The 17,885-nt window shown below is 30.7% G+C and overlaps 1 protein-coding gene across 2 annotated transcripts in view; it reads right to left on the bottom strand.

Annotated features, from left to right (window-relative positions):
* The window catches only part of LOC107450165 (cubilin), a 57,158-nt gene extending 39,477 nt beyond the window's left edge, over positions 1–17,681 (bottom strand). Inside the window, exon 1 of one of the 2 annotated variants that reach the window (XM_087169492.1) lies at positions 17,574–17,681. Coding sequence is in view for 1 of the 2 variants with exons in the window: in XM_087169491.1 (XP_087025617.1) it covers positions 8,524–8,682 (159 nt within the window). In the remaining variant the exon portion in view is untranslated. Of the gene's footprint in view, positions 1–8,523; positions 9,188–17,573 lie in introns of those variants that run through there. The other variant, XM_087169491.1, reaches the window with a different exon arrangement.
* Positions 17,682–17,885: the final 204 nt, after the last annotated feature.

Here is a 17,885-nt window from a genome sequence, read left to right as displayed (position 1 = left end):
ATTTAGTTTCTATCAATGGAACTTTTCTAAAAAATAAATTATATTAGTTCACTAGTTTTGATAAAATTTAGTAGCTTTTAAAAACTAAGTACTACAAGCAATATTTCTTTTCTTATTATTCAATTCCTTCATTTATTCAATTATTATTCAATTTCTTATTAATCACATATTTTAAAGATAACATCAGTGACGATTTCTAACTTATAGCTCTATTTGAGCAAAAAAATAGTTTATTGCTCACATTTAAAGTTTTAATTATTTTATATTGGCTGTGTCACATGAAGTTAGTAAAGAACATTACATTTTTTTAAACTTGATGTTAATACAGTTTTTTCAAATATTAATTCGTTAATTAAATTTAATTAATTAATTTTAATTTTATATGGGTGAAAAAAATTTAATTATTTAATAAAAAGTAACTGAAATAAAATTTTTCTTTGTTGACCTAAGAAGGAATTGACTATAATTTTTTTTTACTTGTTTTATCTTTAAATTGGTTTTTCTTTTCTTTTTCACACCTCAGGTATAAATATAGTTAATTTAATAAGATAAAATTGGCTATTCTGGTTAAGTATTGCTCATTTAAAATATTGCTTCTTAAAATTGGTGAATACTTAATTTTCTTTTTAAATTGAAACATTTTGTCATTAAGAAATCATCAAAAATTGCTATTTTAAAGATTTTTAAAAATTTTTTTATTTATTTCAATCTAATTTGAAGCGTTCCTTAAATTATTTAATTTATGTCTAAATTATTTAGCCGATTATAGTAAGTAGTTTCAGTTTAACGTGTGCCTTTACTGATGGAAAACTTTAACGACGAAAACAATGAAAATTATGAAAATATAAAAATGATAACCGAAGCTGACGTCATTAGGGGGTACCAGCTCCGGAAGTGATAAAAACACAAAACCTTTTCTATGGAGAGAGCACGACAGATGTCTAAAAATTGCTCACTCTCTGTACCCTAAAGGTTTTGCAAAAAATTATGGAAGAGAGAAAAGAAATGCGAAAACAAAACACAAAATTAAATTACATAAACTAATTACAAAAGGAAAACATTGTTGAATAAACCTACTTAAATATTCCTATTTCAAACCAAAGCGCACAACTTTCAATAGGAATAGGCAGGGCTCGAAAAACAGCCCGTCCGCCCGTCTTCGACGGTTAAAAATTCTCCGCGGACAACGAATTTCTCGAATCCGACGTCCGCGCCGACGGCCATTTTCTCGTTAATGTTCGTGATACATTTTCAATTTTTGTTATCTTACAAGAGTCTTGTAATTTACAAGGCAGCAAAATGATCCACAATACAGCAACATACTGCGCATATATTGATGTTTTCTCTGTCTGGGAGTACTGCAGCTGTTGAAAGGAGCTTTGCAGTAATAAACTTACAAAAAAACACAATACGTACTGGTCTTAAACAAGAAGCTTTAAAAGCAACTATGAACATCTACCTAAATGGAAAACCCCTTTCAGATTTCTGTTCAGAAACCTCTGTAAATCATTGGCTTGATTGTGGAACTGGCAAACGTCACATTTGATTCATTTAAAAAACGCAGTACCCTCGGATAACGTGACATTCCAGATAACTTGACGCTTGTCATTTAAATCATTTCAGAAAAGAAATACTAGGTTACTATTAGTAACCTAGTATTTTTTGTATTACTGTATAATGTTATCATAGTAACGACTAATTCATTGTGCAATTTCTATAAATGTTTGTAATAAATAGGAGAAAATTATATTTTTATTTATTTAAAAGCGACGGGTTAGTTTCAACGGAGGACGGGTGCATTGTTGGACAAGCCGTCCTCGGGGACGGGTTAAATTTCTGAGTTTTTTCGAGCCCTGCGGAATAGGAAATGATAGGTTTGATCGAATTAGCTTTTGAAAGCTACCTTGAAAATGTCTTAATTGGGTACTTGTACTTCAAGCAGAAAAAAAAATGGATGCCCACACATGTAACCTATGACATCAGCTCCAGCTGATTGTTTATAAGCAAATTGGTGTGTTAAAGGTGAACTAAATTTCTCCGCATAAGTTAGAAAGTTAATTAACGTGAAGTAAATTAAATACAGCGTCGTATAGCATACCAGATTTGTTGAAATATAATTCTTTCTCGTCTGCGTCTCTTACTTGAATTACATTTATTATTTGTCTATGCATTTTATTGTAACCGCGATATATTTTTGTTTTGTATACCTGGCAACTTCTATGCATAATTAGTTTACTTATGGTCCACATGGCTTCGTACCTGTCTTTGTGTTAAGTAAGAAATATATTGTGAAATAATTGAAATCGTTGCTAAAGAATCTTTGTGTAAGAATATAGAATGTGTCTCTTAAGAGAGCTGATACTTGATGGACTTAAGTTACTCGAAACAGAATGGAAAGAACAGTTGCTGACGTGAGCATATGCCACGTTTCAACAACCAATCAGGATCGAGATACCTACATTACGTCACTTGCGCAGAATTATATTTCACTTATACATACTAGGTCCATTGGATGAGTACTTTTATGTATAATAAAATTCATTCACAAAAAAATTATATTAATAGCAAAACATATTATGTATTTTCCAAACATTTCTAAGTAACTTGGATTACTATTTACTGCAATAGAATAAAAGAATAAAAAGTTAAAATTAATCCTAGGTACATGCGGGGAAAGGAGCAATCGACAATGTCAACCTTCATATATGAAAAGGTACCCCATCATAGAATCGAGTTAACATGTCTTATATATTAGTGAATTTGAATTATAATTCTGTAGTGGTAGATACACTACAGTACTATACTTTTTCTTATATGCAAGACGTAAATTTAAATCCTTAATTTGCTTTTAAGGCTCTTAAATTAGAGATTATTTTCTTATTTTTCTTGGCCAGAATTTAATTCCTCAAAAACTGCAGGATTTACTGCAAATACAATGATTGATACAGTTATGTTTTTGAAAACTGAGCCAGTCAATGTTTACTTTTACTATTACTTTTCTTACACAACGAGAATTAATCTTAATGAACGAACTTAAAAGAGTTAGATCCAATTTCAAGTGAAAATGTTAATTATCTAGAATAATTTATCTAGACGTTCTTTATCATACGAGCTTAATTTTTTGGTAATTAACTTAAACATTTCACACCCTTTGAATTAAAACGAAAAACTAAATAATATTAATGTAATTTAAGATTATAATAATTAACTCTTACATGTTAACTCTTTAAGGTGTTAGGACGTTAACTCTTTAATCATAGACTTTTTGTTCGTGATTCCATCAGTTTGGACTATAAAACATAATGGATTAGTAGTGTTTTAATAGCGGTTTAATAATTTAGGGAATAATCGAAAAGTTGTGCTCTTCTGGTTAAAATTAATTAATTTCAATTCGTACTATTAATTCACACTCCCCCTATTATCTTGTTCACATTTTCAATCGTTAATAAAATAGTTTTTATTCCTCAACTCAAGTACAAATAGATTTTTTATAAACTTATAGCACTAGATGTTAATACAGTTTTTTCAAATATTAATTCATTTATTGAATTTAATTAATTAATTTTTGTTTTATATGGGAGGGAAATTTTTTAATTATTTAATAAAAAGTAACTAAAATGAAAAAAAATTTCTTTGTTGATCTAAGTAGGAATTGACTTTTAATTTTTTGTTTTGTTTTGATATTACTTGTTTTTACATTGTAAATAAGAGGAGGCTCATGAACAATCTTTAGGATGCGTGCGCACGCTAAAGGTATTAAGCGTTAAATCCCAAATGGTAAGCTTACTAATATGTTTGATAAAACTGATTAATAAAACTTTTCAAAAATATTGGCATGGCTCAGCGGAGGCAGATTAAGTTTGCTTAATTTAATCGCTTAATTTAATTTATTAATTGGTTCATTAATTAAAAAATTAAGACAGATTAAGATTAATTGAATGAAACACAGCGATCGATAGTTAAAATTTATTTTGCTCCCCGTTAGCAGAGATTTCCGCGCTGATGCAAATTCTACTTTCGTAGAAATATATCAGAGCTCCTTTGGCATTGGGTTAACCATGAGAGGTTTTCGTGGTTTTTATCTCCATTTTGTTCAAATACTGATTTGTTTCACTTAAAAGAATTCTTCTTGAAGGTGAATGTGGCTTTTTTCTTTGAAAAGGTGTTCTCTTGTCCTTTAGATTCAAGTTTTTTTTTAAAAAAAATAAAAGATGTATATTTATTGAGTAAATTGGTGTTCAACGGCGAAAATTCATGAAATGGTAACATAAATTATGAAAAATGATAATCGCGTAGTTAATCATGAACGCGTAATTTACCACGAGGAAAAAAACCAAAATTGTATTATAAACATTTTTATAAATTAAATCGTGTTATTGTTTCATTATTTTTAAAGAAAAATTGAGATTTATTTGCATTTCTAAAACTACACCGGGATATTTTTTTAATGAAAACTAATAAAAATACTTGCATTTAATTTCGGAAATACCTTTAGATGCGACGAAGTTACATAACATTTAGACCACAATATTTTTAAAAAAATCATTTTTTAAAATAAAAAATTACCGAATTCTCGCCAATTTTAAAGAGATACATAGCTTTAAAACATCTACTCAGTTAAAGTTGATGTATTTTCAGAATAACAAAGCTGGAATAGAAATTGATACCAATTTTATTTCAATTTAAGGTCACTGAAACTTTATTCTAAACTTAATTACATTTATTTATTTTATCTTTTTAAACAAAATTATGTTCAATAAAAAACATTAAAAATCATCCGTGAAAGCAAGCAAATGCTACTCACAAAAATCATTTAAATCTTCCCTTTTAAAAGAGTTAGAATCAAATAAATAAACAATCAAGAATCAATCAAATATATGTATATATATATAGTGGAGAATATTGAGATGAAAGTTTTTGATAATATTATGATCTATATTTTCAGTATTCTGAACTAAAAGAAAAAATTAATTCGATCAAAAAGTCATCCTCGAAAGCAAATTTGTCCCAATACTTGATCCTGGAGTTCCCTTGTCTTCTGGATTGGGTTCAAAATTTCAAGGCTACGGATACGGAGTTGAACATTAGTAGTCGTAAGCCCGAAAAAAAAACATTGTCGTAGGAGCCGAGGTGGCTAAAATGATAGAGCACTAGCCTCCCAATGAGGTCCCCTGGGTTCGAATCCCAGCGATGAATGGTCGATATGAATCCCTCACTCAGCGCTTGCATCAACCACAGTGCTGACATAAAATATAGTCAGTGGTAATAGTATCATGCGTTGGAATTCTCTCGCCATCAGGCTAACCGTGGATGGGTTTCGTGGCTCCACTCTTCATGCAACGCAAATGTTGATTTTGTTCCATCAAAAAGGCTTCCGAGAATGCTAGTGCTTCCCAATGCGTGATCTTGAAGTTCCCTCATATTCTGGGTGAGGTTTAAAATTACAAGGCTATTGAGTTGAACATAGTAAAATCGACTGTTCAATACGAGTTAAATATGATAAATTATTATTGTGGTGTAATTGCCGCCACCTTTGATGTTAAGATACAATGAACTCTAACAGTGGGAAGGAAATTGAATTTTGTGGATTAGAATAGAGGGAGCTGTGCTAACTTAAAAATTTGTACATTTTTTTGTCACATTTTTCAAATTTTTTAAAATTGTGTGACTAATTTAAATAATTTTGGTTACTTACTACATTTTCCTAATAATATGTTTTTCCTAAAAATTATTGCTTTTAAAAAAAAAGAGCTCAGTTAGACACCATAAATCTACTATGTGCAATTACAACAGTCCCTGGCCATATTATTAGACTCACTATGAAATTCTATGTAAAATCTTAATTATCAGGTGATACTCTATACAGCTTTACTGTTCTGACGCGATGAAACCGGTTTGCACTTGTTTACGTTCGTGTATCAATTGGTTAACATTGTAATGCAATACGTTAAAAATAAATACAAATGGGAAATATATAAAAAAATCTCCTAAATAAAAACCCATTACATGTATGTTTGAATATAAAAGTATTGCATGAAACTCGTGCAAAACATGTCATTATTAAAACACTACTGCGCGTTTAAAAAATTAATCAAATTTTTTAATAAATATACTAATATAATATTTGATATAATAAATAGTCTATATTTGTATAATATATCGTATAATCTATCCTATCGTCGAATTTATATTATATATTATGTCTAATTTAACCAATGGATACACGAATGTAAACAAGTGCAAACCGGTTTCATTCACATAAAAACAATAAAGCTGTATAGTATCATCTGATAATTAAGATTTTACAAAGAATCTTATAGTGCGTCGAATAATATGGCCAGGTACTGTATAAATCTATGTTCCTTCTGCCTTGTTTATTTTGAACTGAAACTTTTCGGAAACAAACAGGTCTAGTTTTAAAAATAAAATTTATGAAATTTTTTAAAAACTCTTAGAAATTATAAATTTAGAAAAATCGTTCCAAATAGTGAAGTAAAGATGAATAGACCTATAGAATAATTTCTTCTACGTGAGTCAAAAGTTTTTTAGAGTCAGGTTTTTAAGTTTAATTCTATTATTAGAAGGAAAAAAAATTAGAGTGATATATTTATTTACCGGGAACTATACATAATAATTGCTACATATAATTTGAAATTCGAACAATTCGTCGATATCTTTAATTGCGTTGACCGAAGAACAAAAGCGTAATTATCTCGATTACTCTATAGAGCAGTGAGAAAACAACCCTGAACCTGAAAAACTACTTTTTTTTAGTAAAATTAAGACTGCCGACCCAACACCAAAACTTATTGTGAATTTAAATTGCTTTGCTTTTTGGTTTCTCATTTAAATTAATTTTTAAATTAGATCTTTCAACTTCTATTGTTAAATCCTTTGTTTTATAATATAATCTGTTCTGCGTGAAATGTATGGATTATTTTGAAGAAAAGTCTCTTTTATTTTAAAAAATTTTGTATTTTAAATTGATAAAAGTATTATTTTTTGTCATTTCTATTGTAATTATATCCATGATATACATTTTCATTTTTTTATTTATTAAAGCTGTATTTTAAAACTATAATCATTCTTGATAAAAAATAATAGAAAGACATTGCTAAAAAGAATTTTAAGTACTTTTTTATTTGAATAAATAACTATTATTCTCTTTTAGGCACTTAGAATGATTGCCCCTCCCCCAAGACAAAAAAAAAAGTGAAAAACTTTCTTGAAAAATCTTTAAAAATTTGTTGAATGTAATTGTGCCAAAAAAGAGAAGCAGAGGTATATGGATATCTGCGTCAAATTCCTTGTTTAGATAATCTTATAGAAAAGTTACAATCGCTGGTATATAACTGGTAAAATATATGTAAGTAAAAATCCAAATGCATATTTTACTCTTTTTTTGAAGAAATAACTGTTCTTTTAAAAGAACGCTAAGTACGAACTGGCTAATGATTGTTGAAATTTATAATTATACTTATATCCAATTAATAATCTATCATCTATTTATTATTTCGCTTATTAGCAAAATGCAATTGAAAAAAGAAATAACAAAATAGTAACAATAACAGAGATAGTTTCTAAGAACGATGCATTGAGAAAAAAAATATTTTAAGAATAATAAGTTGCATTGGATTATTCGTTTAACTTTTCAATTTAAAATGAAATAAATAATTCAACAATATTTCCTTGATAATCTACGCTGGTGTAATAAATTAAGAGAATTTTCAGACTGGGTCGATTATCTCTAGAACTAGAAGACCGATTTTTAACGTAACTTGATCTGTACATACATTGATACAATACAAAACAAATTATGATTCAACAATTGTAATACACACGCATGATCGTGAGTAACACTCGTTGGAGTCGGAAGGTACGAAACAGCGGTTGCACAATAGGAGTATGGTCCCCTCTTACTGAGATACAAGTCTTGCAGCCGGATGTCATACTTGAAATAAGGCAGTTTATCATTTCCTGTGGCAATTTCATACCTTCAGACTCCAACGAGTGTTACGCACGATCATGCATGTGTATTACAATTGTTGAATCATAATTTGTTTTGTATTGTATCAATGTATGTACATATCAAGTTACGTTAAAAATCGGTCTAATATTTCTTGAGATAATCGACCACGTCTGCAAATTCTCTTAATTTATTACACCTGTATAGTTTCAACGCTCATGACAGTTTTTTTTCTTCCATATTTTTATTATTTTTTGTTTAAGTTTTTGTTTTAACAAAGACCCTAATTCAACTTATTTTATCCATTTTCGGTTCGCACATAAACCAAATCTAAAGCTAGACTAGAAACCTCTGCATACCTCCGAATTCAACTGTTTAACACAAAACCAAATTTTAAAACTACTGTTGATGAAAAGTTTCAATCTTAGGTTTAATAAACTCTCAAATGCGAATAAATGTAATGTTTGAAGTTCCGTCAAAAAAAAAGAAGCTTCATCATTTAGGTTATCATAGCCAAAGAGATTTGAGAATCCCGCCAGCTTAAATCATTTACTTACCGGATATTGCTGCCTCCTTGTTTCACTGCGTTCGATTTCGGCACCACCTAAAATTATTAATCCCGAAGTAGCATTCCTTTGAGATCCTTCAAAATTAATCACTCCTAGTGCACTGTCACATAAAGCACAAAGCACAGACCACGCCAAAATTGGCAGCATTATTTTCAGTTACGAAATTCTGCACTTCTTATAGTCGTCTGCTACAATCCACTATTTCTTTCAGTTCCAAAACAAACGCAAACGATCTTTAAAAATGGAATTTCGTACAGCCTCAATTTAACAAACCTTTTTAGTTCTTCAAACGATCTTTATCTTAGAGTCAACAATCCGCTTTTGCAGTAGGCCATCAATTGCTTTAATTACAAGAGCGCCAAGTAGTTTTCCGATAAGTTTTGTTCCATGGAGAGCACGATACGGATTCGAAATAAGTTTCAGAGAAGAAGAACCAGGAGGAGAGTCATTTGCGTGCCGCACTCGAACTTAAGAAAAAGTAATCAAACTGATAAGGAAAGCATTTAACAGAGGTTATAAAAGGTGCAGAAGTGCGTGACGATAAGAAAAAAAGAAGATGTGGGGCGATTTGAAAAGAGAAACGAGAATCAAGGTGAGCGTCTTGAAGAATTCTCTTTTTCGGTTTGGCAACACGTCATTTCCGGCCATCAGTGATGCGCGATGTTGGGAATTCTTTTACACACCATCCCAGAAAGTAAATTTGGAGACCGGCCCCGCCCTTTACTCATAGGCCACCTTCTCCAAACAACGATTTTTTTCTTCTAAATTCTGTAGAAACAAATACTTTTGCAAATGCACCCACTTTTGCTATAAAGCAAAGAACGATACTTAAAATAATGCACTTTTCTTGCTCCAACATGCTTTTTTTAAACAAACTTCAAGTAAACACTTTATTGTGAAATGTCTAACAACCTTGGATGATTTTTAATATTTTTCTATCTTTCATTGAAAAATGAAATATTACGCAGCCGGGATGGAGAGTGGTCGCCTTAAAAGAGGGGACTCAAGTTCGAATCCCAGAGATGACTGATAGATATTTATACTACCCCCTAATCTTAGATCAAATCAAAGTGCTGATATTAAATATTCCTAATAAACGGATTATTGGTAAAAGTCCTTTTACCTTTTATCTAACCATCGTAAGTTTTTTCGTGGTTTTCCTCCCCGTGTAACACAAATGCAGGATTTTGTGATAATGTTATGCGTGATTGAGCTAGAATTCATATAAAAGGTAAAAAAGAAATTATTTTACAGTTGCCGGATGGTCTTAAAATACTATTTAAATAAATGTAATTATTTAATCTAATTGTTTTAATTTATAAATCATAACATCCTTTAAGTAAGTACCAAATCCCTAAAGACAAGATTGTCACAATGCTTGATACAAGATTTCTAAATTTTTCTGGGTTGGTTTCAAAATTACAAGTCTACGAAGTTGAATATTAAAATTGTGCAAATCCCTAATGAATCCCTAATGAATAACCAAAAAAAAATTGAAATTATTTTTATCAAAGGCTCTGAGAACAGTTTCTAAGATTGCTAGTCATTTATAAATAGGTTTCACATTTAATAGCTATTTTAGAACAAATACTTCAAACGGACAGTTTACAGACTTGCATCTGACCCATTCTAGTTCGAATCTTAGCTATTTCAGCTGGGTTTGTATTTTTACACTGCTGTCAAACGTTAATAAAATATAGAGGTTGAATTTTAAGATTCAAGCGAGAAAAAACTCTATTGAAATCTGTTTGAAACACTGTTGAGGAAAGCGGATTGAAAAACATCAAAACCAGTTTGATTTCTAGTTGGAACGTAGAAATATTTCAAATAAATATCTTTCAATTACTTTTTTTTTCCTTTAGAAATAAAACAGATGTTTTTAGCTTCGCTTTCCTCACTAGTGAAGTAATTCATTACATTCCGATAATTTTTTTTTTCCGAATTAAAAATTAAAAAGCTCTTTTGTGTACGTTTTTTTTATTTAGTTTTTAGCAAATATTTTAAATATGCACTCGAAGAATGGTCACTACAAAGCACTCTTAATATTTAACTCGATTTGATTAAGTAATTAACGGATCATGAGTTGCAGTTACGTTCCGCCGGACTAACTGTGCGATTAATCGTGACCAACCTACCCCCGGAGGAGTTTTCGGATTGAACCGTTGTCACGTGAGAACCAATCACTACAAAATTACTGTAACGTAAAATTAAAACTAAGATTGATACACATTGGAAAAATATCACAATATCGATGACGTGTAAATTTAAAGCAATAAATCAGGTATTTTAAACCATGTGGGAAAGTAAAAAATACGTGGTGGATAAATAAACGCAAAATGTGCCCGTGCTAGAACATATAGTTCAGCATCTCCAGCGAGTTTTATAAAATTTAAAATCAATCATAATAATTCCAAAAGAGATTTATAGTTAAAGCCAATATAAAATTTCGGAGCCAGGCATCAAAGTGTATGGCTATCACAAAAGCGGTCACCAATGACAGAAAGTTCTCCGTGGAAGGGAAAGACACCGGAACAGCAACCAGTCCGAGTGTCCGGCTTAAGAAAAAAAGATCAAAGGGATCTTGATGAGAACCAGAATTCTTAAAAACAAGTCAAAAGCACTTAAAACATCTGGAAGAGTAAAATTAACCAAAAATAAAAGTGTCAAAAATACAGTAAAAAAAGGTATAAAAAGTAACATCAGGTAAAACACCATCGTCTTACAGTCGGACTTACAGTAAAACGATTTCGTTGAATAACGTAATCTCAGTGATCCGAAGTAACGCAATACCAGTAGTGAAACTACTGTAGTCACTACGTTGTTTCGTAGTGTGTAGTGTAGCGTACTACTTTTTAAAAAAAGTAGTGCTGTACAAAAAAGCAGTAGTTTGTAGCGATTCCTGGCAACTACTTTTAACGCTAGTTTAGTAAGGAAACACTGCTCCAAAGCAACTTAATTTTCGAATTTGATGTGTACAAATCTTCGCAGGTTCGTCAGTGGATGCAATAAAAATGATACATTGGCTGCAGTTGTACTAATATTTAAACGAGTCATAATCGATACATATCGATATTATAGTAGATACTAGTATAAAGTCTAAAAATGTAAAAAAATAATTGGCTGGCAAAAGCATGAATAAAATAAACTAAACACATTAAGACATAATAATAAAAAGAAGCAGACGATAAAATTAGAACAACAGAGAGTTGTTGATATTTTGGAGAGTAGTTTTGGATTTTAAATTTGAAGTTTATACTAACCCGTTACGGATCTTTCTATGTTTTTTTGTAAGTTTATTATTAACCAGATACGGGTAATTATGCCGTTACTATATTTGTTGTGGTGTTAAATAAATGCGTTTTTAATAATACAAAGAATTGTTTTAATATAGCTTGATACGTTACACTAGTCATAATCGATGCAAAAATCAATATTTAATCACTTCAGTCAGACTTTCACATGCTAATGCACACTCTTGAAACATTGATGTTACTTAAAGGGAAGGGAACGTGTTTCCAATGTGCTTAATTTCTTAGAGAAATTAAAAGAGCAATAAGCAATTAAACAATAAAAAAATTGCAAATGTTTGACGATTTCGCAATTCTTAAATTAAATATTCGCTGTCAAAACAGGCATAAAATGTTGAATGTTAAAAGAACAAATTTCTTTATTTTATAACCGTTGTTAAACAGCCGACTAAATTTTGGCTTACGACTACTAATGTTCAACTAAGTAGCCTTTTAATTTTAAACACAATCCAGAAGACAACGGAACTTCTGGATGAAGTATTGGGAGAAATTTTGTCTTCGTGGAGGACTTTTTGATGGAACTAACCCACATTTGCGTTACATGGAGAGGAAGACTACGAGGACGTTCCACGGTTAGAAAAGGGAACTCTAACCCATGATCCGTCTACCACTAAGGATATTTCACGTCAGCACTGTGGTCGGTGCAAGCCGGATGCGGAGCTCGTATCGACTAGCATCGATTTGATTCCTTTGATTGGAAAGCACCCTCAACCATCGCTGGTCAAAATGGACAAATTTAAAAAAAAAAAAATTTTTGGGATAACAAACAGCCTCATGTAAACATGAATAAATATTTATAAATAACAAAGTTCCATCAAAGTTTGGTTCTTTTAAGTAATGAAGTAGTCACTACATTTCGAAAGTAGTTTGTAGTCATTACATTAAAAAAAATAATGTAGTTACAGTTAACTACACTTGTAGCAAAGTAGTTTTAGTAAACTACAAAAAAAATTAGTTTTTCCGACCACTGTAAGTTTCATTCTATATTTTACAACAGCTTAACATATACTGATACTAGACTCTTAATTCCGTTGTTTTTTGAGTTGAGTTCGGAATCACAATATTATCAAATTTTCCATTAAAAGCCATACATCGGGTAAATATAACTTCTGAGAAGCGTTAACGATAAAATTTAAAGTAAATGACATTTATAAAATATAAAGTAAATGTATGTTGTAGTATGTATGTAAATGTATGTTTTAGTATGTTGTAGTTCATTTACGTCGCACTAGAGCTGCACAATTGGTTATTTGCGCCGTGGTCTGGGAAACATCCCTGAGGATGATTCGAAGACATGCCATCACAATTTTGATCCCCCGCTTCAATAACTCGACGACCTGCACGCGAAGTTGAGCACTTAACGGTAGAACAGTTTATCGAGGACTAATACCGCACAACCTCGGTCCCTAAGAAGACTGATTCAAACGGTCACCCATCCGCACACTGACCGCAGCCAGTGATCCTTGACTTCGGTGATCTGCTGGGAACCGGGTCTTAACGATTAGTCCACTGCGGGACAAATGACAATTATAAAATATAAAGTAAATGAAAATTACAAAAAATATTAAGTAAATGATAATTATTAAATATAAAGTAAATGAAAATATAAAATATTAAGTAAATGACAATTATAAAATATAAAGTAAATGACAATTATAAAATTTAAATAAAGATTAATAATTTGGCACAGCCCAATGCATTGCATTTTTTAAACTGATATATGTCACTGCATATTTAAAAAAAAATTTTTTTTTTCAAGTGTGAGTTTGTTTCAAAGTTTTAATTTAAAACAATTTAGAAACATTTGATTTTAAGATTATATTCAAATGATTCATACAAATTTCGTTTCATAAAAGCTTCGATTTCACTCTATTGTTAAAAAAAAAATAGCAAGGAAGGAAAATAAAAGAATATTAGAGCATTAAAAAAAAGGCATTTCAAATTATTTTGTTTCGAGAAGTGCAATGCTCTGTATGGTATCCTAAAAATGAACACATTCTATTCAGAAAAAAATATGCCACATCAAAGTTGAATTCTCAAATGTAATTCTTTTTGCTCATTTATTCAAGAATTATTTTAAACTTATTGAAAAAAAAAATTCTTGAAAGAAAAAACCGCATTTTAATTTGAAATATTGTTCTGATTTTTTAATAAATGTAATTAGATAAGGTTATTTTATTTTATATTATATTTTATTTTATAACCGTTCAATATATGCTTGTTATGTTAGTTCGAGAATCTCAAGTTCATTAGTGGGAATAAAATAAAATAAAAAATATTTTCGAAAAATTTATTGAATTAAAATACAAATCCTAAGAATATTGAAATTCTCATCAATTATTATTCTCATCAGTTTAATTAGCAATAAACAGTAAATCTTAAATTTAAGCAATGTCTGCGAATGAAAATAAGGAAATTAAGTCTTAAGACATTAACAAAATAATTATGATAGTATATTAGCTTTGCCACTAAAAGTTTTGAGTTTTTAACTAATATTAATATTGTGACAGTTTTGTTCATTGTATTTACTCAACTGTGCATGCAATATGAGTTTTTTTTTCCGCCAAATGGAACAATAATAACTGATATTTCGGAGGGAACGCCATTTCCATTTTAATAAGGAAAGAATCCTTCAAATAAAAAAAAACATAAAAACCATTAAGATGTTTTGCAAGAAAGTATAAGAAGTGATTTAATCTTAAATGCTATCCAATTTTCATTCAATTTACAGGATTAATATCTTTTTGATGGAATAATAGTTAAAAGTTAATGACATTTAAATTAAATTTGGAACAATTTTGATTTCCTTTACCGGTTTATAAATGTTTAATTATTTTAAATGTGCGTTAGAAAGCTGCAAAAAATTAAAAAACTTTCAAAATTTAAAAATTTTTTATTTTCATGTCATTAACTAGAAGACGCGAAAAAAATCAATTCATAATCATGTGATTCATTTATTAATTTTTTTATTTTATTTAGAAACCTCTTGTTTAATCTGGCACCTTGCCTAGTTTTGTCTTTTAAAAAAATTAAAAAAATTTTGAAAAATGTGCTTTTCTGTGGGACTAGGAATTTTTACACGTTCTTTAGGTAATGACGTATAAATGTTACCATTAATAACCGAATTCAAGAGAATGTAGACTTTCACCGGTGAATGTCAACAATCAGATAGTCGCTTTGGTGAATGTCCGAAATATTTGTTATTTCCGATTTGATGTTAATTTATTCGTTGATATTATTATATTTATTCGATATTTTAATATCTGTTGAGGATAGATTTGGAGAAACATTAATGTTCGGAGTACCGGTTGAATGCGTACTGGGCAGTGGCACTTGACCTTAAAAAAGCAATGATGCAAGGCATACCGGGCAAATGTATACCGGGCAGTGGAACTGAACCCTTTAGAAAACATTGATGTAGGGTTTACCGGCGAATGCATACCGGGCAGTGGCACTTAACTAGACCTAGTATAAATTTCGAACATTTACCAAAGCGATCGATTATCAACATTCACAGATGGAAGTCAACAAAGACCTATTTCAAAATTTATTCAAAGTAACATAAATATTTGTTTGTTTTTCATGCGGTGATTTATACTGTGCTCTCATCAAAATAAAAGTATTAAATTTTTATTACACTCTTTACTATTCAAAAGCCTATTATATCATATTCAAAATTAACCAGTACTAACCATTAATTTATAAAATTAAACATACAAATATATTTTTAGACCGAACAAATCATTTAGTAAACGGAACCTCTCTGACGTGATGTGTGTCGTTTGAAAAAGTGTTTCAAAATATCTAACTCATCTATTTTTATCGTTTTGATCTCACGTGTATTTCTCGAGATATCTCCCTTTTTGCGATTACTGCGCTATCTCTGAAACAAAAGGTAAAAACCTGCATCAAATTCGAATACTAGGCCGGGATAGGCTGGTCAGTAGGGTGCTGGACCCATGTCCGAGAGTGTTTGTGGGTTCGAATCCCGCAGGCCGAAGGCTGCCCGTGTAGCAAATGGTGACTGACTCACGTTAAATCTGTCGAGTCGCAAAGTCCTCCATGTTCCCATTACAAATCAATACTATACTTCTGGGGGTACTGGATTGGAGATTGATTTTTCTCTGATTCAGGTAAAAATTACGATCTGAGGATGAATGAATCGGTTCACCATATAAACAGGTTTGACGTATGGGTGTGGCAGAAGTCGAATTCTTGGCCATAGATGGCGCCACTGGAAAACAAGAACAATTACACCCCTCTGTTGGTCAATGGTCGATGAATGCATTTTTTGAAAATATATCACACTATTTTTAGGCAAGTAGATACTTTATTTACGTCGCCCTAGATCTGCACAATTAGCTATTGGCGGCGGTCTGGGGAACATCCCTGAGAATGATCCGACGACGATTTGGAACCTCTGCAGAGGGGATGGCTCCCCTCCTGTGGTAGCTGACGACCTGCGCACAAAATCGAGCACTTTACGGTAGAACAGTTAAACGTGGACTGATACCACGTTCCCCTTGCCCCTTGGCAGGCTGAACACTATTTTTAGATTTTTAATCCAATGCCTACTTTTCGAGAAGTTTCCATGCCTTTTAGACATTTTGTATACTATCAAGTTTAGTTTTTAGTGATTTTCGAGAAAAAAAAGAATTTGAAAAAAGACTAGATTTGTAATTTTTCTTAGATTATTCCAATAAAAGTCTGACTCATATAGCTGATTTTGAGTTTCCCAGTGTTTCTAAATACAATTGTAAGATAAGAATTCAAGATGATAATCTCACTTCAATTAAAAGATTAAAGGTAAACTACTCTTTTGTTTGAATACGTCAGGAAATGAAAGTAAGATTAAAGACTTACTGTTAACTTGTTCAACACAGAAAATAATCCTGTACAAAATAAACAATATCTATCGGATTTTCAGAATTTTATGCCGTAAGACATATTTATTGTTGACTATTTATTGAGTATTGCATTTTAGACTTATCTTCCGGCTTAATATGCGTTTATAATTATTATTGTTTTGTTTATCTTGCTTTAGAGTTCAGAAAGGAAATGTTTTAAATTGTATCTGTTTGTGTTCTACGAATATGAAATATAACTTGCGCTACAACGTGAATTTGAATTACAAAGTGTGTTTCATTGAGAATTCGAAATAATATAAATGAAAATACAACGTTACAACGTGAATTTGAATTACAAACTGTATTTCATTGGGAATTCGAAATAATATAAATGAAAATACGACGTTACAACGGGAATTTGAATTACAAACTGTGTTTCATTGAGAATTCGAAATAATATAAATGAAAATACAACGTGAATTTGAATTGCAAAGTGTGTTTCATTGAGAGTTCGAATTAATATAAATGAAAATACAACGTGAATGTGAAATATTTGACATGGATTATAACGTAAGTAATAAATACAACATATTTTACATGGTGTATACGAAATACAACCGACGTTAGAACGTAAATACACAATGAGCTTTAGCATGTGGAGGCGTTGTAGTGAATAATTAATATTTTGTATGTGTTTACTAGCAAAAAAGGTTGTGGATTTAATTGCAAAATATCTGAAATTATTCGGTCGGAAAACTTTCAGTTTTATTTGAAAAAAATGAAAAAAGTCATAAAGGTTTGAAACATTAAGTTAATGATCAAGAACTATAAAAATCTAAAACTATGGAATTTTTAGGAAGGAAAAAAAAAGATTTTTACACACTTGTATTTAGGTAGTTCGTTCACCAGAAGTTGGCACTTCGCTCCACCTTCTTGGACGAAGAGTTTATTTCGGCGCGGGAGTAATTAGAAAAACGTTTCCGAGCTTTAAATCGTGCCAAATTTATGAAATATTTAATGTTAAAAAAATGCACATAAGGATTGCGAAATAAATATTTTTGTCATACGATCGCCGAATAGCAACCTTGTTCAGGATTGTTCACATCCTTCTCCCAAAAATAGGGATATAGTACCGTCGGATACCACATGATGAAGGCGGAGCCAAGTGCCAACTCCTGGCAAACGAGCTAAACTG

This window comes from Parasteatoda tepidariorum, chromosome 8 (assembly GCF_982258835.1).
Source record: "Parasteatoda tepidariorum strain Cologne lab strain chromosome 8, Ptep-v5.0, whole genome shotgun sequence".
NCBI lineage: Eukaryota > Metazoa > Arthropoda > Arachnida > Araneae > Theridiidae > Parasteatoda > Parasteatoda tepidariorum.
This window is presented reverse-complemented; position numbering and strand designations above follow the sequence as displayed.